General features: G+C 35.7%; 1 protein-coding gene across 6 annotated transcripts in view; it reads right to left on the minus strand.

The window, feature by feature from the left end:
- RBM27 (RNA binding motif protein 27) overlaps positions 1-27276 on the minus strand; it is a 66829-nt gene that overhangs the window by 13644 nt on the left and 25909 nt on the right. For 2 of the 6 annotated variants that reach the window (XM_060008602.1, XM_060008601.1), the window contains exons 8-19: positions 25354-25488; positions 17141-17305; positions 15085-15234; positions 12687-12831; positions 12090-12243; positions 9784-10080; positions 8895-9035; positions 5265-5384; positions 3819-3893; positions 3514-3678; positions 1347-1451; positions 1051-1242 (exon numbers count right to left, since the gene is read on the minus strand). In XM_060008602.1, the coding sequence (XP_059864585.1) occupies positions 1051-1242; positions 1347-1451; positions 3514-3678; positions 3819-3893; positions 5265-5384; positions 8895-9035; positions 9784-10080; positions 12090-12243; positions 12687-12831; positions 15085-15234; positions 17141-17305; positions 25354-25488 (1844 nt within the window). Of the gene's footprint in view, positions 1-1050; positions 1243-1346; positions 1452-2590; positions 3140-3513; positions 3679-3818; positions 3894-5264; positions 5385-8894; positions 9036-9783; positions 10081-12089; positions 12244-12686; positions 12832-15084; positions 15235-17140; positions 17306-25353; positions 25489-27276 lie in introns of those variants that run through there. The other 4 variants (XM_060008606.1, XM_060008605.1, XM_060008603.1 and 1 more) reach the window with 3 other exon arrangements.

Genomic DNA, 27276 nt, shown 5'->3' on the forward strand with positions numbered 1-27276 from the left:
TTCACCCAGCCTCCAGAAGAACACCCTGCCCATGTACAGTGCTCCTCCATATATTATCTTCTTTACTCCTCAAAGAAATCACTTAAAGACAATCTCACACTTTACAAAAAAAGAAAATAACAGTCAGGGTAGTGAAAAAACTGGCTCAAGAGTAAACAGACTGCAGCCCAGGTGGCTCTCAAATCTGGACATCTTATAATAACCCACCATTCTCTAATAGCCAGGGTGAAACAAGATTAATGAGCATCAAACTAATAAGAAACTATGGAGTGAAATCTTGCTCTTTAAGATTTCTCTCACCATCTTTAACACTCAATAGGGCTGAAAATGTTTTCTCTCAAAAAAGTTGTTTGAGGAATAGGCATCCTGGATGTTAACAGTCAATTGTGTATTTTTACCTTGGTCCTGCCACTTATTAACTGTATGATCTTGGGTGACTTTTTTAAGCTTTAGTTTTCCGATCTGTACACATGGGTTTCTACCTGCACTTTATACAGTTATTTAAGGTTACATGAGATCATGTATGAAAATGCTCTAGCACAAATAACACTCAAAAAATATTTACTAGATGAATTAATGAGTGGTTAGAAAGAGAATATACTGTTTATGTGCAAAATAACAAAAACATTCACTTGTGGCAAATATCTATTTGCATATTTGTCTAAAAGCAAGTGGTCACCACTGTACACAGAATATAACTAAACATGACTCTTCTCCTAACAAATTCTTCCTTTGGATTTCGTCTCCATCCCAGACTATTTTCACTTATTGACTATAAACATCTGGTAAACCATGTAATAAACCCTAAAGCAAAAATCAAATATAGCTTTCGAATAACTTGTTGCTACAAATGCATTTATGTGAAGTATTATGGAATATAGCATGAGCTGCTTCTTGACCTTCAAATATATTAATAGGAATTTACTAATACCCATGATTTTACAACTTATTTTTCTAATCTATAAAACATTTGACATTTATACAGAAGGCATCAAGGAAATGCTAAATACAATGCTTTTAGAGTTGGCATTTACTATTTTAAAAACTTACTGAAAAATGCTGAAGTAAGTCATCTTTCTCCTCCTCAATGAATCCCCCAACTGTTAGTGCTTTAGGGCGGTGGTCCACCACCATGTGATTTAGTGAACCCCTTCCTCTTCCTCCACGGCCTCGGCCTCTTCCTCGACCCTGAGAGGACATGGTCTTTCCTCGACCCACAGGTAAAATACCTAATCGTGCAGCCTGAATAACAACAAAAAGCAGAATATAACACATCATCAGACTAAATCTAGGAAAACTATTTTTCGAGATGTTAAATGTAGTGGGTAACTCCTCTTAAATCTCACCTCAACCTGTAACTGACTGAGTTTTTTCCGTAACTCTGTTGTGTCTTCTCCTGAGGATAGCCTCTTGTGAAGGTCCAGTTCGGTATCTAATAGTTCTTTTTGGGCCTTTGGAAAAATTAAGAGTAAAAATGTATTTTTTAGACAACCTACAAAATCTTGTTCACAATATTACACTTACAGAATGACACACATCTCTTCTGGGTAAATGTGAGAGCATGCAATAAACATGGGTGTTTTAAGGAAAGTAACTTTACAGACATAATACTGAAAACATGTAGAGAGTATAATGTTATCAGTAGTAACAATAAACAGTATTACTGCTTAATAAGCAAGCAGTATTACAAATACTTAATTAAGATGGCACAGCCCCTCCAGAATAGAGAGACCCCCGGGGTGGCTGTCTCCAGGTCGGCCACCTGTACACAGGTGTGTGAAGTTCTGAGGCACAGCTCCGTCCATACGGGGCCACTGTGTCCTCGGCAGCACCTAGGGCTGCTACCCACACCCTCTGAAATCGGCTTTGCGAAAGCTTTGTATCTGCCGGGCAGCTTTTGGCTGAAATGCAACAGATGTCGAGCCCTCCTTGTAAAGGAACATTGAGTTTTCCTCTTGTGACACATGGGATGCATCATAAGTCCCTCCCCAAGTCGTAGTTCACACACCCATCCTTCCGACGGCGAGTTTTGTGGTTTCTTTTTTTTTAGTTTTGTGGTTTTTGAAAACAAAAACAATTCATTCTGATTACTGTCGTGATATGAAGGCATCATTTCCATGAGCTTTGGGGGATTTTTATGTGAAATAAATAAACTATCACTGAGGAAAAAAAAAAAAAAAAAAGATGGCCTAAAAATCAGACCTTGGAAACAGTCATTTGAGATGAGGGAGCTGAGAACATAATAAAGCATCATAAGTGAAACATAATAGGGCAAAATAAATTACACAATAAAAATTCACTAATAGTACAAACATAACAGTTACATAATTGCTTTCAGATCTGAACCCTATAACTATTGCTGCTCTTTTTTTTTTTGGTAAGAAACAAATTATCAGCCTTTAGCTGGTGTGACTATGAGAGATTTTCTTTCCCCCATATTCTCTTAAATTTCTTTCCATAATTAAATGCTCTTTTTATTATTGGGGGAAATTTCAATTAAAATAACATTTTATTATATTTTTAAAAAGCAATCATTTTTTCTTTTTTTAGATCATAAATTAATCTTTTTCAAAAAATTTTTATTGGAGTATAGTTGATTTACAATGTTGTGTAAAAGCAATCTTAATGAAACACTTTACATTCCTTTAATAACAGAGAACCACAATTTCAAATGTAATATAATATTGTACATAAAAATTTGCATTCTATATATATATATCTGACAAATTTATTCCCAGTTTTCAAAGGGCTGCAAATTTATCTAAAATCCCACTACAGAGCTGTAGAATAATGATGGAACCACGGTGTAAAAGCAAGTATTCTTCTACGGTAAGGAAACAAATAGAAATGAACAAAATTAGACTTAAATGGATCTAGAACTTTTGATTATTCTTTTCAATAGAAAGCCATATTTTTACCCATACTAAAGGCAATGATATCTTTTGAATATTAAAAGGGATGGCTGCATTACAACATTATTAAAAAATTAGAAAAAAAGCTGCTGAAATAGGAAATGTCTCTTTCCTTGCCATCACTCTAAGCAGTTACATCATCAGCATGGAGAACAAAAAAATTCAGTTAAAAAACATCTTTGTTCAAACCGGGTATTATCACTTCTTTCAGAGGGAGTGTACAGCATCTACAGAAACATTAAAAAAAAAAAGATACTTATAATTGTCTCACACTAGACTATTAGCTACCTAAGGATTCCACTGCACTTTTTTTTTTTCTTTTTTTTTTTTTTTGTGGTACGTGGGCCTCTCACTGTGTGGCCTCTCCTGTTGCGGAGCACAGGCTCCGGATGCGCAGGCTCAGCAGCCATGGCCACGGGGCCTAGCTGCTCCGCGGCATGTGTGATCTTCCCAGACTGGGGCACGAACCCGTGTCCCCTGCATCGGCAGGCGGACTCTCAATCATTGCGCCACCAGGGAAGCCTCCATTGCACTTTTAAAGTGCAAAGCACACCACAGATGTTCAATAACCCTATGCTGAATGAAAAATGCAAATAGGTACCTCTGTTTTTGTCTTTACTTTAGATGGTGTGGAGACTGCAGAAGATGTTTTTAACTCATCTTTCAATTGTGAGATCTTTTCTCCAAGCTCTTTTAAAGTCTTCATTATATTTGCTCTCTCTTCTGGTTTCATGCTTTTGTTTTTTTCTAGCTTGGATATTAACATCTATAAAATAAACAGCAAAAAGTAAAACTATGCTTAGTAAATTTTAGTTTAAGTAACCTTTAAAACTCTATTGGGGATATCTTTGTAAAATCCATTCCATACATCAATTCCAGCATGCAAATAACGAACATTTATCTTACCTTTTGGCATTCTATTTGTTTTTCTAACATTTCTTGCCTCTTTTTCCTCATATCTTGTTGTAGCTTCATTGCTTCCTGTACGAACAGGTAAAGAAAAAATCAGTAATGAATAACTAAGTTTGCCCATGATATATATGGCTACTACAGTCTCAACTCATTTCTTCTGAGTCATCCCTTATACGAGACAGATTTTCCTCCTAATCAAAAAATAGCTGAAGCCAGAGATGAAACCTTTAAACCTATTTTCCCCAACACTTCCAATATAAAAGAGTTTATGTTTGTAACTGTACTTTAATATTTAAAATACTGAACGCTAATTAGCTGTATCTATGAGGTTTATTCACTTAAATGACCTGAATATGTATGTAAAGAAAAACAAGTTTTCACTTCCCCACATAATAAGCGAAATCCTTACTTTTGAAGTTTGAAGTCTAAAAATAAAGTCTAAAAGTGACATGCAGCTATAGATTAGAAATGATAGCAAAATCTATGGATTTTTTGCCTGGAAAATGTTGCCTCCAACCCCTCTGTTAATTAAATCTCCAATTATACTGAGATAATATATATAAATAACTATTTTATTTGAAAAATTGTGAGTTTAAATCTAAGATGATAATGAAACTCAGAAGTGAGTCACATGAATAATAACTACATAATTGTTACACTTCACGTGAAATATTACCTAACTTACGAAGCCAGAAAGGAATTAAAAGAGAAAATAATGAAATAAAAGTGTTTATTTCGCTCCCTTGTGGGGGGGTGGGGGGAGAGATGACAGCTCAGTGTCTTTTACTTTTACATAGAAAAAAGTTCTTTCTTTGTGCTTGATGTAGCCACTGAAAGGCAACTGCAAAACATTTTTTCTGTTTGCTCATCTTTTTTTCAAGTGTACAATGCATCAAGCAGCAGCTAAATAAATGTTAAAATGTAGTTTCATAACAACATGAACTGTTCAGAGGTGTTAATATAATCACTTAAGAATTCAACAAATCCCGGACTTCCCTAGTGGCACAGTGGTTGAAAATCTGCCTGCCGATGTAGTGGACACGGGTTCAAGCCCTGGTCCAGGAAGATCCCACATGCTGTGAAGCAACTAAGTTCGTGCGCCACAACTACTGAGCCTGCGCTCTAGAGCCTGTGAGCCACAATTACTGAGCCTGCACTCTAGAGCCCGCGAGCCACAACTACTGATGCCTGCGTGCCACAACTACTGAAGACCGTGTGCCTAGAGCCCAAGCTCCACAACAAGAGAAGCCACCGTGATGAGAAGCCCACGCACTGCAACGAAGAGTAGCCCCTGCTCGCCGCAACTAGAGAAAGCCCACACACAGCAACGAAGACCCAACGTAGCCAAAAATAAATAAATAAAAAATAAATAAATGTATTAAAAAAAAAAAGAATTCAATAGATCCTTTCCTCTTGAAGGAAAAGAATTGAGGCTGTTACCTGCTTCTTTTTAAGAACTTCTTGGACATCGTGAGACTTTGATCCTGAACAAAGTTTTGAAGGTGTCTTTAAGTTTGAGGAGCTGTAGATCATTTTTGGATGGCCTGGAGTTGAAAATATCTATGAAACACAAATATAATTAAATTAAATCTTAGCAATACCGTAAAATAATTTTTTAAAAAGACTCCATATATTTTTTTTACATTTAAAAACTTCATTTATAAAACAAGTTCTTTATACATAAACTCAATTGTCATTCAAATATAAAAACAAAAACTAATTTTAAGCAATAATGTTGTGTTTCTGAATACAATCACTTATCTTTCTTTTCTTTATATTTTTTTTAATTATGGGAAAAAGAACAACAACTCCTGACATCTAGGAGCTGGACTGCCACTCACAGCTAGGCCTTAGTGTCCCCTTGTTAAACATAAATAATTTTCATAGAACATCAACCTCAGACAAGGTCACTCTTGTGCCCATGGTGGATCAAGGCAAAAACAAGATCACTCCATTATCACGACTGAACACACACACAAACCATGAATACTATCCAAACCATAAAAATGACTAAACATCTCTCTACCCTGGCTAATGAGTGACTACAGCTTCTTTACCAATTACAGCTTTAGCATAATTCTAGTCTTCCCTCCTTCTAGGTAAACTACTAGGAAATCTGATCATAGAATTACTCCTGTTTCCTTTAACCCTCCAACAAATCACCTAACACTGCCAATCCTAACATAAGTCCTTGTTAACACCCTCTAAATGAGATGTTCCATGGTTTCACTGTGTATACTCCCTCACTGAATAAGAGTTGTTCAACTACAGGTGTGTTCCTGGAGGTCTTTGGGAGGGTAATGTCATTAAGCTCTTTTCCACAATGCCAAATAAGAATGCATGTTCTAACTGCAAACCCTCCTAAGAATTAAGGTACTTTGCAGTCATAATCTTAATACTATATTTAATCAAATGTTATGAGTTTACAACCAACCATAAGTAGTTAGCTCACAGATCTAACTTTGCAAGTAAAATGGTGACCATCTTTACTGTGCTTGTTTTGGTATTTAGATTCCTTTCTGAACAGAAATTTATTTATTTATTTTTTTTTCAGAAATTTATTTTTAAACAATTTATAATTTATAATAAATAAATAAATTTATAATTTATTTTTAAATTAACTTTGAATATATGATATAAGGGACACAGGATATAATACTAAGAAATTCATGGAAAATTCAATCACGCAATATATACAAATACAAAACTTATCTCAATCATACAATACTTAATTGTCCTAAAACTTAAGCTACTTTAAATACACAGGAAACTCTCTCAAGTACTGTAGGAACCTGCAGAGATGATGTTCATGCTGTTATTACTATTTATCAAAATAAAAATGGCACTACCTACAAGTTACTGAGCACTTATTATGTACGAATAAGCACTTCTCTTTTATGCTTTACCAATATGAAATTTTTTAATCCCCATAGCAACTGAGTTTATTGAAAAGGAAACCAATGCTCGCCAGTTATTTAACACAGCTAGTAAGAGGCAGGTCAAGTCAGTAAGGGCTGTGTGACTTCAAAGTCTGAGATTGCTTTTGTTTTTCTATCTTTTAGTATCGAATATTTTTTTTTTTTTTTTTTTGCGGTACGTGGGCCTCTCACGTACATTCTTTTCACATTTAAATTAGGACCTACTAAGGTCCATATAATGCAATTGGTTATATCTCTTTAAAGTCTCCTTTAATTCCGTTTCCCTCTCTGTATCTTTCTTTTCTTTGCAAATCACTTCTGGAAGAAACCAGGTCATTCATCCTGCAGTATTCACTACAGGATTCTATGGTATCCTTTAACACGTCCCTCTGTCCTCTGAATTTCCTTTAAATTGGTGCGCAGTTCTAGAGCCTTTATGACATTTTTTCATTCTTTGATAGGATGCTAGTAATCTTTGACAAATTCCTCACTTTCTGGTTTGACATCTGGAACACTGTCACCCCCAGATCTGGGAACAGCCATTTCTTCAAGGATCCCTGGTTCTTTTTGGAGCTGGGGGAAGGGGCATGTCAAGGTTCATTACCATCAGGCTGGGTCACTGTTTCTAGACCTTTCTGGTGGACAGAATTAAGAAATGCTTTGGAGGTTTTTAAAGTTGTCTAGTTTCTTCTATCCTTGCCGTAACCACCAAGACTTAAATTATATGGGTTCCTTTTTTTGTTTTTTTCTATCATAAGCAAGTATACGTATTCATTGCCCCAACTTTCTTAAATAAACAGTGGCCAACTCTACATTTTTTGTCCCATTTTGCTTTTTTTACTTAATGTATCCTGATGATCACCTCATGGTACACATAAAGATGTTCGTCATTCCTTTGCAAAGTTACACATATGCTATTGTATGCATGTACTACATTTTAAGTAACCAGTCCCCTACTGATGGACACTGGATTGTTTCCAGTCTTTTGCTATTGAAGAGAGTCTACATTCCCTAGCCTTGCTCATATGTCTTTCTATAGTTTGACTAGTATATTTTTGGCACAGATTCTTAGAGGAGGATTATTGGTTTAGAGTAAATGCATACATAATTTTGCTAGATGCTGCCAAATTTCCTTTCACGGAGGCTATACCATTTAGCATTACCATCAGCATATAAATTTCAGGTCCTTGTGGACATTATCCTGGTTTACTATGTAATTTTAAAAATGGATCTAATTTTTTTTTTCTATCAGGCTATCCAGTTATCCCAATACCATTTACCAAAGAGTCCATACTTTCCCCGCTGAACTGAGATAATGTGTTAGCATATGATAAATTCCTATTTGTGAGTGAGTCTATAATCTCAGTCTTCGATCCTATTCCACTGGTCTGTCTCTTCATGTGCCAGTATCAAATTGTTTGAGTTATACTGACTTCACATTATTTTTTAATGTCTAGGAGGGCTAACCCCACCTGTTCTTTTTCAGTTTTCCTAGCTCTCTTGGAAAAAAAAATCACCAATCTGGACAGTCATCATATAGATATATTCCCAAAAGGAAAGGAAACTACTTAAAAACATATTTCAAAATCTGACTTTTGGGGCTTCCCTGGTGGCGCAGTGGTTGAGAGTCCGCCTGCCGATGCAGGGGACACGGGTTCATGCCCCGGTCCGGGAAGATCCCACATGCCGCAGAGCTGCTAGGCCCGTGAGCCATGGCCGCTGAGCCTGCGCATCCGGAGCCTGTGCTCCGCAACGGGAGGGGCCGCAACGGTGAGAGGCCCACGTACCGCAAAAAAAATAAAAATAAAAATCTGACTTTCGAATTGACTATGACTGAATCCCCTTCATGATGTTCTTAATTATGTTAAAGAAGAAACATTATAAAAGGAATGGATTAATAGACATCTATTAATAAATGGCTAAAAATTTCAAATTCCTATTTAGCTTTCAATAGGAAAAGAAAATTTAACTAGCAAATTTCTGGCTCAATCATGGAAATTAGGAAAGTTTACCGGCCGCATTTAGGTTAGCTCTCACAATTATCTTGATTGAGGAAATAAGACATTATAAATCTGGGTGCTAATCAATTTGTTAATTTCTTTGTGTCACTGAACAACTCTAAATATATTTAAAGGTCCACAGAAATATATACCTGGCAATCATCTCCAGCACCACCTGACTGATTCAACAAGTGTGCTGCATCACCCTGGTTACCACTTGCATGTCCAAGACGATGTTTCACAGGAACTTTGTTAAGAACATACGCACCCGATGTCTGTGGTTTGTTCATCATCTGCATATACAAAATAAACATATTTATGGTGGAAGTTTTTTTAAATGCCTAGGAATGATACAAATTTAGGACAGTAATTACCCTGGAGAGGAAGATAAGGAAATGCGGAGGAAGATAAGGAAATGCGAAGGAAGGGTGCTTCAATCATCTGTAAGGTTTGATTTTTTTAAGTGAAGAGGTGGATATACACCGGAGCCTGTGCTCCGCAACGGGAGAGGCCACATCAGTGACAGGCCCGCGTACCGCCAAAAAAAAAAAAAAAAAAGAGTGTCTGATTCTAACACAAAACAAAGAAGCTGTTCTAGATTCAAAGTTGTTCGGTCATGGATGGCTATCATACTTTAGTGTTGAGAAGAATCACTAAAGGTATTTCTTAAATATGCAGATTTACGGTCCAATATCTAGAGACTGACTCTAGATCTGAGAAGGTAAGACCCAGGAATGTGCACCCAGATAAGTGATTTTGATGCAACACAGCACTTCTCAACCTTCAAGGTACGTAAGAATCACCTGGAAAGCCTGTTAAAACGGATTACTGGGCCCCACCCATAGTGATTCTAATTCAGTAAGTTTAGGTGAAGCCTTAGAAACTGCATGTCTAATAAGCTCCTAGGAGATCAGATGCTGCCGGTCTACAAATCAAACTGAATGGCTCTGATATAGAAGACCCCAGGACCACAAATTGAGAAACAATGATCTAGAGGATGGGATTAAAGGACCTTTAATTCCCTGTGAACCAGTAGATTACCTTCTGAATACCCCCATGTACCGTTGAGGGAGGAGACTGGGCCACCAGCACTTGCTGCTGATGAAGGTGCTGTGGCAGGTGATGGTGCTGCTGTGACAGGTGACTAAGTGTTTGCTGCTGTTGCAGGAGCAGCTGTGTTGGCGACTGTAGTGCTGGCTGCTCATTATTTTCCCTGTGCCACAGGACTCGAATGAACCGGTTGTTTAGAACTGCTTCAGTGCTGGAAATGGCTTTTCTGGCCTCTTCATTGGTAAGATACTGGATGAGGGCTGCTTCTGGATCTCCCTTAAAGGCAACCTATAAGAAAAAACAACAGCAACAACAACACACATAAATTAATGATTGTAGTTAAGCAAATATTGATAAATTATTGATAAAAAATTCAAAAGTAGAAAACAGCCTGCTGAAATCCATTGTGAATCCTATGTAAATAAAGTTAGCTATCCCTTAAAAGATAACATGTGTATTTCAACATTATATATGAAAGAATATTGGATTATTTAATAAATAATCCTAGTGATGTTATATAACCACTTGGGGAAAAGTTGTTAGGTTCCTCCCTGGTATCTTACACGTCCAAATAAACTCCAGAGAGAGAAAACATTTTACAAAAAAACCCAGGGAAAAAAGGTGAATATCTGTATAATCTGAGGCTTTGGAAAGCCTTTTTATGCACACCTATAAAGGCAGGACCCATAAAGACAAACAGCGAATTTGACCAAATAAAATTTTAAACCACTGTCAGTCCAAACCTGCCACAAACAAAATGAGTGACAAAACGAAAAAGTAATTTTCATATATATGACAGGCAAAGGCTTGGAAAAGCATTATTATAAATGCCTTCATAAAAAATGGGCAAAGACAGTGGGCAGGTAAATCCAAAAGTGCTGCAAATGGTCTATATAAATTAGAGTCTACCTAGGAATAAAAACAAAGCAAATTAAAGCAAGTACAACTTTTCACTTATGAAACTGGTCTAAAAATTTTTAATGGATCCATATTAGAGTTTTGATGAGGTTCACACATTGTGTTAGGGAGCATCAACTGGCACAACCCTTTTGGAGAACAATTTGGCAGTTCAAATAAAAAGTTTTAAAATTTCCTTTAATTCAGCAATGCATCATAAAAAAATAAAAGGTTTATACAAAAGGAGGTTCACAATAGCATTGTTTTTATAAAAAATAGTAAGAACAACATAAATTCCCCCAAATAGAGAATAGTGCTTATATAAATTATGGCCTACTGCTATGGAATGAGTTATGTCCTCCCCAAATTCATACGGTGAAGCCCTGACCCCCAATGTGACAGTATTTGGAGACAGGGTTTTTAGGAGGTAAATAAGGTTAAATGAGATCAAAGGGGTGCGGCCCTAATCAGACAGGACTGGTGACCTTACAGGAAGAGCTCTCTCTGTCTCTTCCCTTCCCTCTCCTTCCATCATGTGAGCACACAGCAAGAAGATGGCCGTCTCCAAGCCAGAGAGTCCTTACCAGGAACCAAATTGGCTAGTATTCTGATCTTGGATTCCCCACAAATAAATTTTTGTTGTTTAAGCCACCCAGTCTATGGTGTTTGTTATGGCAACCCAAGCAGACTCATACTCATTTACATTAAAAGCTTCCTAATTTTTCTAAATGCCATAAAGAATAATGACCTAGGAAAAATTTAAGAGGAAAAAGGTAGTGAGAGATACATAAGTCATATTTTGGTTTGATGGCAACACTGCGTGTCAGGGGTAACTGACTGAAATCCCAACTTTAACAGACCTTCTAGTACCCTCAATTACAGCGTAACACCCAACCACAAATTGATAAATTCAAATATCTAACAAACACACAGCAAAATATAAAAGCTTCAGTTTATTTGATGTTAGATTATATGTTACAGTGCCTACAATTCTCAAGATTAGAACCATCCTTAACCAATTAATATTTCACAAAATAAAAGGCAGTCAGTAAACAAAATTACAATCTTAGAAGTTACCAAAAATCTTACCTACTTAGTTAGAACACTAAAGCAGGTAAAAAAGTCATCTGTCCAGAGATACAAGTATGAACAAAAATACAATAACTGGCCCACTGTCTTTCAGGAAGAGGTTGCAGAAAAGAACCAAATGAATTCAGAGGACAAATTCAGCACAACAACTCCGTCATAAAGTTGGGCATACAGATACACAGTGGAATTTAAAACACATAGCAGAGATGATCAGACTAATCACTGGCTTGTTTAAGCAAGGTAAGCTGATAGGAATATTTTTGAAGATACATTATATACATGGATTTTGTCACCAACATAGCTACACCTACCTGGATATTAACAATAGTTCCAAATTTGCTGAAATGTTCATTGAGCTTGGTAATGTTGTTCAATTCCTGAGGGATTTTCTTGACTTCTAATTTGGTGTTTGTATACTGATTCTTTCTCAAGAATCCTGGTTTACTCTGATTGTTATTCCCTTGCCTGAAAGGAATATTAACAGATCTTGGTTAATTCTCCTACATTATGCCTAGGCAAGAGATAATCAGCAAAGAATGTAAGTTTATATTTATTCAAGTATCCTTTGTAAGCACTTAACATTCTTCAGAAATGACTAGGTAATTTTCACATTATCCTTATTACATGGGAATCAAACAGGTAGAGAGAAAGAAAGAAGACTGATGTCTCAATAATTCTAATACTGGGTTAGGCCTAGAAATTAGTACAAATTACTAATATCTATTATCAATATTCTGTTAACTTTTCAATGTTTAAGACATACTAATGATGCCTTTGGGAACCTTAGCTTTAAGGCACACAGATTGAAAATTAATGATTAATGACAACTCTTAATTTTACAAATTTACTACTGCAAACAAAAAACCAGAAACATCAATTAGATGTTACTAATTAGCAAATTATCTTACTTTCCCAGCCAAGGTTTCTTTGCCAGTGGCCCTTCCAAACCACTCATAGCTCTTTTCCGGCTATCTGGTTCAAGAACCACTCTGGTTATGTTGCTATTAATTGAAACAGGAACTGGTGGTTCAGTCTGGATGACAATGTTAGCAGCTGTAGAAAACAAAAATTAACATTACTGACCATGCGTTGTATTTGGGGAATTTCAAATGATTAAAATTATTTAGTCCAAAAGCTAAAAATGACTGTGAATAGCACCTGGCTACTACCATTTCCTTTTCAGAAATGTTTAACAGCAAAAATAAATTATCAATTGCCTCCTTTTTCAAAAATACAATATGCGCATTTAAAAACTCCTAGCCAACTCTGATGTAATAATGACTGATTCAGGCAAGGATCATAAATGGAAGGAAAAAAAAATCAGTGAAAGGGTGTTGGAGAATAAGATATTTATCTGATGCCAAAGTACCACTCCACAAACTTTACAATGGAGAGCTCTAACAATTACAGCAAGTGATCAAACTTATTAGGCCACAAATGGAGTGAAATATTTGTCTCCTTATAGGATTCAACAAGAAGTTCACATGGATAGGATACTACTATGGAATTATGATTTTCTTTTATGTGTGGCAACGATATTGCGCGTATATAGTACTGTGTCTTATTCTCAGATGTAAACTAAAGGATCTTAAAGTGTCACAATCTCCAAAATTTACTTTCAAGTGATTCAAGAAAACAATGTGAAGGGAGAGGGGAGGAAGGGGAGGAAGACAGAGAGAAGAGTGCACACAAGTGAGCATTCATGCCCAAAGCTGACAAAATGTTAACAACTGGTGAACCTAAGTGAAAGTATTAAGGTGTTTATTGCACTTTTGATTTTTTTGTAGGTTTAAGATTATTCAAACCTAAACATTGAAAGGAAAATTCAAAGCCAATGTTATAAATTAACACATTCCATTCACAACAGTTAAGACTAAAATACTATACGACGCTGACCTTACGACAGGTTACCTGTCAGTGGAAAGAGGTGTGTTGAACCAAAAAGCAAATACCAACCCAAAACTGCACGTTATATTCTGAGTATTCTCCATAACTTTAGCGACTCCACCAAAAGTAAAATCAGCAGCAAAGAATAATCACTGTGGGGCTGAAAATACGAACTTCCCACTAATTTCAGGTAATTTGGTAACAATATATGCATTACAGCACAGAAAGTAAGAGCATATTCTTTGGAATTAGATAAACCTGGGTCCAAATGCTAGTTCTGTCATGTATAGCAGGGGTCTCCAAACCCCAGGCCAAAGACCAGTAGCGGTCCACACAGCAGGAGGTGAGCGGCGGGCTAGCAAGCTTCCCCATCGCTCGTGTTACCGCCTGAACTATCCCCACCACCACCCGCTGCACCATCCGTCTGTGGAAGAATTGTCTTCCACGAAAACTGTCCCTGGTGCCAAAAAGGCTGGAGACCGCTGATGTATAGAATAGAATAGAACAGAAAAGAATTAATAATGGGCAAGTTCTTTAACCCCTCTTCGCCTCAGTGTCTATATATGAAAAAGAGAATAAAAATAGTACCTCATTTAAGTTGTTGGTAAGGAATATTAGAGATAATAATATATTAAAAAGGATTTAGTTTAATCTTGACACAAAACTGTTAACTGGTAGTAGCAATAATGTCATAAATGGCAGTAAAGAAGAGTTAATAAGATCAGGATAAGAAAGAAGGTAAGAAAAGGAAAATTGTCCACCATATAATTAAATCAGGATGGCACATGGCCAGTCACTCAAACTGAAATTAAATACTGGAAATCTAACTATAATAAGAAGTAAGAAACTGGAATCTCATCAAACGCTTTAACCAAACTTTGTTTTGAGCGGAGGTGAAAGGATGGTATCAACCCATATTAAAGGCAATGCTTGCATTTAATCTTTTAAGATTTGTGGCTATGCTTTATAAAGGTCCTAACATATGGTTTTAATCATAAATAATAGTCAAAAGATAATTTTATCATAGTGTTTAAAATTCTCAATGTTACTAGTGTGAAGCACAGCTCTTAAAACACAAAGTAGGCCATTAAATGATTAGTTCTTTGAAGGTGAGGGATCATGTCGTTTTTCTATATCTAACATCTAGCATAGTGCCTAAAATAGCCTAAAGTCCTACAAAAAGAGCAATTAATTAACACTAGTATTATTTTTATTTAAAAATAAATATAAGCAGAATATATTTATTTTTATTTTATTTATGGCTTTAAAGTAAAATCTGGAGATATTCAAAAGCATTTGAGATCATTACACAGCACCCTTCAAAGAGAGACTGTTGAAAGTATTTTTAGACCTTACTGAGGTCAGAAATACTATGCCCAAATGACATTTAGCATGAGAAAAAGTTAAATGCATTCTTACCTCTTGGATTTGCATCCATATCTCCAGAGGTTAGGCCAATCAGGTTTGGGCGCTGTGTCTGTGTTCTTGAAAAAAACTGCCTATACTGAGATCTACCAGAACTGGTAATACTAGGAGCTTCTGGATTATAACCATCTGGTTCATAGGTATCTGAGGGAAAACAAAACAACAAAACATGAAACAAATAACAGTAGTTAAATCATTTCCTATTATAAAATAACCAGAAAAATGAATTTTCTTCAACAAATATATCAACCCATATATATTTCTCTGTTTGAATTATAGTATATAGATAAACCTATTTGGAAGTCAAAGAAACAAAAATGTTCCAGTCACAAAACACAGACATGTAAATCCATTCTGAATTACTGATATATTTCTGGATTTGTTTACCTAGCCATTTTTGTCCTCTATATTAATCACCTAATGCAAACTTAAATGCACATTTTTAAGAGAAATTTTCACATACATGAACGCCATATACAAATGACTGGCTGGGTTTCCTCTGTTATCACGTCTCACCTAATTTCTCGGTGTTCTTTTAATTGGGGGAAAAAACCAATCTATTAATTTGGTTATCTGCTTTTCTTTTTTTGGCCGCGCTGCGCAGTATGTGGGATCCTGGTTCCCCAACCAGGGATCAAACCCACGCCCCCTGCATTGGAAGCACAGAGTCTTAACCACTGGACCACCAGGGAAGTGCCTGGTTATGTGCACTTTAAACTGGAGAGAAAAGAGCCAATTTCATATGTAAAATATATCTCAAATGTTTGATTTCAAACAGCTAAATAAGATACATTTTATGTTTATAAATGTAATCATTATTTTACTACCACCCGCTTCATCAGTGCCACTTTTATCATGTTCTCTGTGTTTTCTCTACAACTAAAAATTTATTTATTTTTTTGTCCACACTGTGCGTGGCATGCGGGATCCTAGTTCCCCAACCAGGGATGGAACTCACGCCCCCTGCAGTGGAAGCACGGAGTCTTAACCACTGGACTGCCAGGGAAGTCCCTAAAAATTTAATTTTTAAAATTCTTATGCTAAATAAATATTTTGTTAGTGTTTAAAAAAAATTCTGAATGTGTTTATCTCCAAAATATCCTTTTCATCGTACATAAAATGAAAGAAGGTTAAGATGGAGTGAAGATGCCGATTCTCACAGTTGTGATTTATCAATATAAATCCTTGCATCTTTTTTTCTTAGTGGAAAAACCTCCTTTGTTGCTCGTATTAGGTTTCAGCTACAAGGTAAGGTACATTCAGATCTTTATTACTAGCCAATTAGTTCTATAATTCAGAGTATAAGATCAGCAAATTATGATTTAAAAGTTTTCAGTTACCACTTGGTACTCTTGACAGAAAAATCTACGCTAAGGCTGCAGAAAGTTTTAAAGAAGTTACATAATCAAATAGCCTCGATCTGATAATTCCTGGGAATACACAGAACCCTAAGAAACTTGAAAGTCCTTTAGTTAATCATGATGAACTGAGATCTAAACGCAAAGTGAGAAATGTTAAAAACCTCATGAGACACCCTCAAAGCACTCCATAGATCTTCAAAATGTACATGTCAATAGGAGGGAAGAGTTTCCAAGAAATCACATTATACACAGCCATTCCATACAACAAGGGACAGATGGGAAAAAGACATTTTCATCTATGATCAGGAAGAAACCAGATGTTTTCGTTTTCTTTTAAAGGAAAATTAACCTAGTTTTCTTATAACATGTAACTGATTAGAAACCATTCAAGTAGATACTCTCTTCCTATCTATCGGATTAGAAACTAGTTCAAGGAACTAGCATGACCTTAGTTACAGAGGCATGGAAAGTAAATACAAAGGACACCAGAGATGACAGACACACAGGAGACCTAATCATCTAGGAGCCACTAGGGACAAACCAAAGAAGCAGAGAAACAGAAAATAAAACTACCTAGGAGTTTTAATGGGAATCTGTGAGAGCAGATCAGGATACCAGATCACCTCTTAGGTTGGCCAGTTTATGGTACAAAAGATCAGAGGTGGATGGCCATCTGTAGCAAAGCTTACCTGGGACCAGAGGGGTGGGGCTGGAGACTGAGGTATGGTACCCAATGGAGGATCCCATGAGGTTTCGAGGTGGCACCAAACGAGCTGCCAACAGAGGAGGCGGTGTCCCCAACTGAAGTCGCTCAGATGCAGCAGCACCATGTTCACGAGAGTACATGGGCTGTCCTACAGAGGAAAGAATAGGAGGGCAGCTGGGATTGAGAGTCACAAGCTTCTCGTAAGCAATGATCTACTTCCTGAGACTTGAGCCAAGAACAGAGAAAGTATACCAATGGGAACTGTACTCAAGAAAGATGTTACTAAGATACTTTCTAACTCAAGAAATAGACATGCAACTGGTTAGGATGCATTGAGGTAAAAAGAGTAAGAATTAGATAGTGTGACTGCAAAACGACCATTTTTTATAATCTTAAATGGAATAATTACGTGCTGATTTACCCAAAACTGAACAATCAACCATATCAAGTTATTAGACAACGGAACCTTGAGCTATTATTCATGTAGAGTTTTGTATCCAATGAGACATGTGGTTATCAAAGCTGTCATACCCATTTAAAAAAAATAAAAACACTCCTCCCCAAACTCATATAATTTCAGGTATGCACAAACTATACTCCCTGAGAGCAGAAAAAAGAAAAATAATAAAGGAACTTAAAAAAAAGAAACCCACCACAAGCATACCCTCAGAGAATAAGAAATATTCAAAAGAAAAAATTAAACAAGACAGTGAAAATTCGTTATCCTACTAGCAGGTGGATAACAAACATAGAGAAAGAAAAAAAGGAAAAAATCCCAGGTGAACAGACTAGCCACTGTACACATGAAATTACCTCAGATATTAAGGACCACTTTTGGAAAGAAAGCACATTTAGAATCTATATTTATGGATGCAAGAAATGTCAGAAACAATGAAGCCAAATTCTGTAGAACAAGATTAAAAAAGACAAGGTATCAAGGAGCAAAACCCCCCTTTGGTTGGTTATTTAATAGTATCTTTTTCACTGACTACTTCGTATGAGACCTATTTTTAAGATTTACTCAATATTTTATATCTAAAGTCAGACAGACATTCACTATGTGACACAAAACAAAGTGAATTTAGAATTTTTTTATACCTGATGAAATGTCCTTATAAAGTGAACAATCCAGAAGACTATTAATACACCTTAATAAGACAAGTCACAAAGCACCACTTGATTTCACAGTAAATGCAGAGAAGAAATAGATGTGCTAAACTTTACTACCCTTCTCTTCCTATATACGGAGCAGAGGAGGTGACACATCATACTGTATAAGCAGACCACATAACTGGGGGCTTAGCACCAATCCTTTCAAAACTGAAAAAAGGATCAATCATTACATTGCAAAAACAATTTAACATATCCTCAATGATCTGAAAATAGTTTTAAGCATGACCTACTGCAGAGAATTCCTTGCAGAACGCAGTAGTGAGCTAAAGAGAAAAATGGGAAGTACAATCTCAGTCCATATGACTAGTTTAAATTTATGATACAGCACTCAATGTACCATGTGTATTTAATTAATAACTGTCTCAAAGTAAATTAGAAACTAAAAGGCTACTTTGTACAATGTCTTTTTAAAACGAGTGACAAAGAACATGCATTCAGACACTTCAGAAAGATGGCTGTTTATTCAAATGAGCCGTGATTTTCTTTAACAACATCTATTCAGGTCTCTAAATAGTATTTCAAAAAGAAACAGTTCCTCAGATAAAAGGCTGATTCTAGGACTGGTTAGAAAACTTCTAAGATGGGCCTGGTACACCTTAGTATACCCTGTCCCTCCAAAAGCAAGATGGCTACCAAACACTAGCATGTCAAAAACGAAACAAAGCAATCTGCAGAACCAACATGAAGAGGCTCCCCATGGTCAAAAACTAGACAATTTGAACATCAAAAAGGGTCATAATGGGGTGAAACATGCCAAACATTAGAAATCCATGAGTTCTTTATGATACTTAAAAAAAATACAGTGGTACCTCTGGAAGATATTAGGAAACAAACTCATTTTCTGAAAAGTGATAAATGAAAGGACACAAGCATTTATCCTGTCTTTCCTGTAAAAAGTGAATTTCAGGTTAAAGAAATGGTTAACTCCCAAGTTTCACTTTGTAGAATGCCAGCCAATAAATGTAGAAGAAATAATAGAATTAGAGTATCACACTTTTATAACCCCAATGAAACAAGAGATCTAGGCAGGGATCACAAATAACCACGTGCAACTTTTTAAACGGATGCATCAGGATGAAAACACCTGTACACAGTGATCAATATTTGTAACACAGAAAGGAGACAACTTGGTATTATGTACATCATGATATACTGCAGTAGGAAGTACAAAACCCCATCAATAAAATATTCATTCAAAATAAGGGGGGGGGAGCAAACATGACCCTAATTAAGTCTCTAGATCTAAACCTCTAATTTACAGGAAATACAGAGGATAGAGGAATGTGTTAAATAACACCAGGGGACGCAATGTGCCAAGTCCAGATTGTGGAAAAATTCTTCAGGACAAATGATCTGTTCCTTCAACAAATAAATGTCAAGGAGAAAAAAAAGAGGTTGGAGAAACTGTTACAGATTTAAAGACTTTAAAAAAATAAAATAAATAAACAAATAAAGACTTAAAAACATATTAACTAAATGTAATATGTAACCTTATTTGGATCCAGCTTCAAATGAACCAGCTATAAAGGAACATCTATGATACAACTGGGAATAATGAACACTGGTTGGATATTTGACAATAATACCTGTTATAAATATCTTGGGATTGTGATTAAAGTATAGTAATTGTGTGCATGTGTGTTTATCCCTTATCTTTTAGAGGTATATAATGAAGATTTTACAGATTAAATGTTATGTTTGGGACTTGTTCTAAAATAATCAAGTCAGGAGTGAATTACAGATAAAGCAAGATTAACCGTGTGTTGATACATGTTGAAGCCACTAAATGAATAATGACAATTAACTACACTATTTGCTCTCCTCTTGTATTTGAAATTTTCCATAATAAAAAGTTTTTAAAAATCAAATTGGTTGGGCTTCCCTGGTGGCGCAGTGGTTGAGAGTCCGCCTGCCGATGCAGGGGACATGGGTTCGTGCCCCGGTCCGGGAGGATCCCACATGCCGCAGAGCGGCTGGGCCTGTGAGCCATGGCTGCTGGGCCTGCGTGTCCGGAGACTGTGCTCCGCAACGGGAGAGGCCACAACAGTGAGAGGCCCGTGTACCGCAAAAAAAAAAAATAATAATAAATAAATAAATAAAATCTAGGATGTTATATTTTACTATCACTCTTTCACATACCCAGTACAACGAGCCTAGCAGTTACAAAATATTTCTACTCCTACTTCTTCAAAGAAGCAGAATAAACAGGTCAAATTTAAGGCAGAAAAGGGAGTATACTTTAAAATAGTCCTGTCCTGTGCAGGGGGAAGGGGGAACCCACAAAACCCAAAACCCCAAAACCGTACACTGAATTGGTGACTTCAAATTTGGGTAAAATGTTTAAGTACTTCAAAGGAAAGAGTTGATTTTAATAGGTGTTTTTCCATACAATTCCAACTACGTTTCATTATTTAAGTTCCTTTCAGAGTATTTCGGACATCTTAACTCCAAAAAAACCAAATTTCAGAGCTTTTTCTAAATTATAACCATTTCTGACATTAAGTTTTAAATAGCATTACCAGGAGCCCCATGTATCCTACCCAGTTTTCCAGTGAGGTAATTCTTTTTCTTCTTTTAACATTCAACTGACCTCTTAAAAAATGAGTGATAATTACAGACTAGATGAAGGTTTTATTTTGGGCAGAATTAGTTCCTTTGTTACCTGTATTTCTGAGGCACTCTGTTCATTTAGTTTTAACAGCAAAATACACTGTGATTGATTTTTGTGGGTTTGTAATTTTTAACATATTTCTTTCCCACTAATAGATTTTTAGCTTCTTAGGAGAAAAATCATTTCTTATTCATCTGTATATTCCCAGTACCTAGCATTCAGTAGACTCCTATTCTTACCTCCAAAAATCCAGATTTCATTTTTCTATGTTTATTTGGGTCCCTATTGACATAATTTTCACAACTAAATACCATTTGATATGCTGTTCTTCACTTACGCACATTTTCTATGCTGTGAATTTTAATGATAGTTTCAATGACCAAAAAAATCTGTAACTTAAACTTTCCCAACTTGTAAAACTTTAAGAATAGCTTAAGTTCCCTATTACATTGCAAACAGACATATAGCTTTTTCACTTCATTTGAACTGAAGCAAGTTCTAATTTTCTTGAAATTATAAAGTATAGCTTAAAAGTAAACCTGAACAATTTGAAGAATTCAACTTATCTGTCTCAAAGGTAATTAAAAAAAAAAGATGTTTTAAAATCAACTGAATAGAAAGATACAAAAAATTTATAAATAACAAACTACACTCACCAAAAAAAATTTTTTATGTTTAGATTATCAGAAACCATCTCCTAGGTTTTCAAATTTCTCTCTAAATTTTGGAATCACATTTTAACTTTTAAGAAAGGAAGAAAGCAGTTTGCATAGTAGAGTTTTAAACTTCCCAATATTGAATATTCTATAAGTTTCAAAATGTTCAGTTGCCCACCAACTAAGTCTCTTTATAAACAATGACACAGCATATAAGACTATCTTCTAAAGCACTAATTCACAAATGCCAATAGGAAGCTATTGCCCTTTACTGGTCTGAAACAAAAATGGGAAAAAAATGTGATATTTCATAAAGCCAAATTTAAAAGGACTGTCATTTATTCTGAGTTATTTGGTATAAAAATGTATTTTTAAAATCGAAATATTAGATGTCTTCATATGCAGTCCTTAACACAGCAAAATAAGAAGCTGCTAACTGTACTGGTCCCCCAAATTTTCTTAGAAATGTTATCAGCCTCTGAAAAACAGAAACTTGAAACTTCAGTTCTAAAAGGACTTTACTGATATACCAAAAATAGTCTGGCTTTTAAGAAATAACAGAAAAATCATCTTCAAACATGAAGTCAGACATTTTGTTCATCTTGGCTCCCTAGGGTGTAGCACAATGCCTGGCACATAGTAGGCACTCAAAAAATATTTGCTGAATTAATATCAGGCTAAGTCATTGAAATAAATGGTAACTGCCAGATATTTTTTCATTAAAATCAAAATGGAATTTTTGTCATACTGAATGAAGTCAGATGAAAGAGACAAATATCATATATCACTTATATGTGGAATCTAAAAAAATGGTACAAATGAACGTATTTACAAAACAGAAACAGACTCACAGATGTAGAAAACAAACCTGTGGTTACCAGGGGGGAAAGGGGTGAGGGGTGGGGAGGGATGAATTGGGAGATTGGAATTGACATATACACAGTACTATATATAAAACAGATGACTAATAAGGACCTACTGTACAGCACAGGGAACTCTACCCAATACTCTGTAATGACCTATATGGGAAAAGAATCTAAAAGAGAGTAGATGGGGCTTCCCTGGTGGCACAGTGGTTGAGAATCTGCCTGCTAATGCAGGGGACACGGGTTCGAGCCCTGGTCTGGGAAGATCCCACATGCCACGGAGCAACTAGGCCCGTGAGCCACAACTACTGAGCCTGCGAGTCTGGAGCCTGTGCTCCACGACAAGAGAGGCCGTGATAGTGAGAGGCCTGCGCACCGCCATGAAGAGTGGCCCCCGCTTGCCACAACTAGAGAAAGCCCTCGCACAGAAACGAAGACCCAACACAGCAAAAATAAATTAATTAATAAACTCCTACCCCCAACATCTAAAAAACAAAAAGAGAGTAGATGTATGTATATGTATAACTGATTCACTTTGCTGTACACCTAAACTAACACAACACTGTAAATCAACTATACTCCAATAAAAATTTAAAAAGAAAAAAAAAAGCTGTACTTCAGGGCACAAAATTTGATATACATTTCCCCATAACTTATCTGAAATAGAAAATAAAAATCTCATGCTGGGAAAAAAAAAAGGGAACTTTTATAGAGTGAGTCACAATGTTAAATTTAACAATATTAAAATAAATGGTAATCGCCAGATCTTTTAGAAATTAAAAACAAAATGGAATTTTTATTGTGAGTCACAATGTTAAATTTAACAATATGAAAATGTGTCATCTGCAAAAGACTCTCAGATAAATAAAAGGCATTAAGAAGTAATGTTAAGAGCTGATTCAGGGGGGAATAGATGAAACAAGACTGATCAACATGAAACATGTTGAAGCTGGGTGATGGGAATGTGGCAGTTTATTATACTACCTTCTTTATTTTTATAAAATTTCCCGTAATTAAAAAAAATGAGAGAAGCAGTAAAACAAATACGCACTGCAACAAGACACTATAGTAATTAGAAGACGGTGAGATACTAAAAGTGAAACAGTATGGACAATTACTTAACTATCAGATGTGGTTTCCGTTCTGAAGAAGCACAGCTGATTTACATAAATGAAAAGAAATCAAATAGTAGACGTATGTACAATTATATGTCATTACGTAATAAATGCTTTTTGGTACTGTAGGAGTTCAGAGCAGAGCAGTAATGTTCCCCATAGACTTAGAAGATCTGGGTCTTACAAAAACAGGAGCGGGAGTACATTACTAAGAATGAAGACAGGAAAACAAAGTTGAGTCATGACAGGGGCACAGACAGGGTTATAATTGGCCTGACCACAGAAAATACACATGGGGGAATAGTGAAAAGAGACTACCAAGAAGTGAGGAATAGATTATAGAAAGAGAAGCCATAGAAAGGGGTTCATCTATGGTTTAGGAGGAAATAATGGCCACTGAAGAGTTCTCATAAGGAACTGTCATGGCTGGTTTTCTTAGGCAGACTAGCTTAGCAGCATTATGTGGTGTGACATGGGGGCAAGATGGGGGTGAAACGTAATGGACTCAAGAAGATTGTAGCAATAATCCGAAATGTGAAGTGATTCAAGCGTGGATGAGGGCAGAAGCCACAGCAGGAAGAGACAGAAAGGGATGCTTCAAAGAAAAAGAGGAACAATTTTTCGATTAACTAGATATAAAAAAGCAAAGCAATGAGTCAGTCATGTCAGGGTTTCAATTCTAGGTGATAAGGTGGGTGTTATTTCCATTAACAAAGAAAGACAAGCATTGTGGAGGTAGTAGAGACTTAAGGGAAGATAACAGGTTTGATTTCAGAGAGGCTGAAATTTATGGAGACAATGATAACTACAAAATTATAATAACTATTCCTTACGTGTAACTTGCTAGGTGCCAGATACTATTCCAGATGCTTTATAGGTATTAATCCATTTCTTCCCCAAAACAACCTTAATGAGGTGAGTAATGTTATTATTATTTCTATTCTACAAAAGAGGAAATTAGGATACAAAGAGGTTAAGTAACTTGCCTAAGGTCACAATGACACAAGTGATGGAAGCAGAATTTGAACCTGGGCTTAATTACTTTTCTAAGTTGCCTCTCCAGGTCATGACAGAGATGAAGAAATGTTTATGATAAACAGTTACAAAAAAAGATGAATTTATCTATAAAGTTACCTAGCTCTGTAAAGAAAATCTCACAGTCTGACATTTTAAACCACCAACTACCTTATTTTTATGTTTTTGAAGAAAAATTTTTTTAAGCCTTAGTCAACTAAAACCAACACCAACAACAAAAAAAAACACTTAAGAAATAAAAGAGAATTAGGATCCAAGAAAAACATATTATTACAGTTAAACATAAATGTTACAAAACAGCCTAACCACTAAATATTACAGTTTAAATGATGCTATCTTCACTTCAGCATTACAAGTTAAATAATTAGGTATATTTTATCGGACCTTTTGTATACTCTTAGGAGATAAGCCTTATGTTTTGGAAATTCAATCAGAGGAACAATTTTTGAACAGAAGCTTCAAAATAAAATTCCTTTAGTGGAGGAACGTTGCTACTCTACAGCAGAGTAGACTTCTCCAATACAGAAGGCCTTGCCCTTCTCTCCCATTATCACACAAAATTAAAATACAGTTATATATCATAACCACACACTAAACTGCCCTTTAAACACACATATAATTTTTATATAGCACAGTCCATAAAAACAGAAATTAATTGTATTTTTTTTTAAGTGTAAGACTGTTCTGAGAAAACTTGGCTTTTCTATACCCTAGCAATTTTAAATCAAATGTATACTTACGTTCTGACACTGTATAAAGGAGGTTCTGGGGTAAGGGAGGAGGTAGTCTTGCTCCCACTGGTGCAAGATTGGGCACTGCACTTGTCCCAGGCTGATCACGGTTGTTTATCAAGCTTGACTGTGTTATAGGTGGTCCTACAGACAACCAAAAGTGAAAGGTAGAGCATTAATGTTTCCCAGCTAATAAAAATACTCACTACACCAAGTATTAATTTGGATATTCACACTTAAAATACCTACTTTGGCTTAGAACAGAATTAAGGAATTTGATATGTGCAGGGTTAAGCACTGGGTACATAATTAATTTAAATGACATTTTAGTTCTGTAACGGACGAAACTAATCTAGGGTGGAAAAATGGCAGAACTGGTTGCATCTGGAGGGGCAGTAGAAAATGGCTACCAAGGGACCCGAACAAACTTTCTGCGGTGAGAGAGTTCTACAGAACTCTCAAGTTAATGATAAACATGTTTAAGTGTACTGATGTTACAACATACCGTGAAATGGCATGAAAACTAAACATGGAGAGATCACATTTTTAGTTAATTGTAGAACCTAGATGCTATTTGTTTCCTTGAAATTTTTCATAGCAAAATGTTGGGGGGAAATGACATTCTTAGATTTAACTTTTAAACAGATATGTTCCCAAAATGAGGTTAAGATCTTTTATTGTGAGAATTCCTATACATCAAAGATGGCTTTTAATCTGGGAAATAAAATCTCACCTTGAGCTTCATAATTATACCATTCATGTGACAATATTAAATACTAACAAACACTGTTAAAATAACCATATTGCTATTGACCAATCTATGCATTAAATGTCTCCGAATCGTTATCAACTTTAATGAAACGTGTTCTATAAAGAACATTACTGCAGGAAAGCTATGTGATGGGTACATGGAATCATGTTAAACTATTTTTGCAACTTCTCGTGAGTTTGCAATAATTTAAAAAAATTAAGATTAAAAAACCCCAAAATTGAAAAAGTACAACTTAAATAAATTAAATGGCAACCATTTTTAAAAATAATTTGCTAACTCTTAAAACATTAAATGTCTTTGGGTAGATATTTTCTTATGCCTTTGTACACATGTAAACTGTCTGCCCCAGAATTTTTTCAGTTACATTTAAAAAATTTAGTCTTATTTCTGTTTCTGCTAAACCAGCAACTGTTAAGTAAGTGTTTTTTTTTGTTTGTTTTTTTTTTTGCGGACGCGCAGGTTCAGCAGCCATGGCTCACAGGCCCAGCCGCTCCACAGCATGTGGGATCTTCCTGGACTGGGGCACGAACCCATGTCCCCTGCATCGGCAGGCGGACTCTCAACCACTGTGCCACCAGGGAAGCCCCAGTTAAGTTTTTTTAAATGATCATTTTTAAACATTTCTTACTCTTAATTTTGGTGGATGTGGTAACAGCATATTGATTTTTTTTTTTGAAGTCCTTATCATTGAAGAGATTCATACTGAAGTACATACTGGTGAAATGCTATGACATCTGAAATTTACTTCAGCAAAAAGAAAAAATAAGCAAAAAAATTGTGTGTAGGGAGGGGGAGGAATAAATGAGACAAAAACAGCTGAATATTGATAACCACTTAAGTTGGATGATGGTACATGGTATATTATTATTCTACATCTGTGTATATCCAAAAATTTCCATAGAGGGGAAAAGGAATGGGACGAAGGCAGTCAAAAGACACAAACTTCCAATGATAAGATAAATAAGTACTAGAGATGTAATGTACAACATGATAAATATAATTAATGCTGCTGTATGTTATATATGAAAGTTGTTAACAGAGTAAATCCTAAAAGTTCTCACCATAAGAAAAATAATTTTTTTTCCTATTTCTTTAATTTTGTACCTATATGAGATGATGGATGGTCACTAAACTTATTGTGATAATCACTTCATGATGTA

This window comes from Delphinus delphis, chromosome 3 (genome assembly GCF_949987515.2).
Source record: "Delphinus delphis chromosome 3, mDelDel1.2, whole genome shotgun sequence".
Classification (NCBI taxonomy): Eukaryota; Metazoa; Chordata; class Mammalia; order Artiodactyla; family Delphinidae; genus Delphinus; species Delphinus delphis.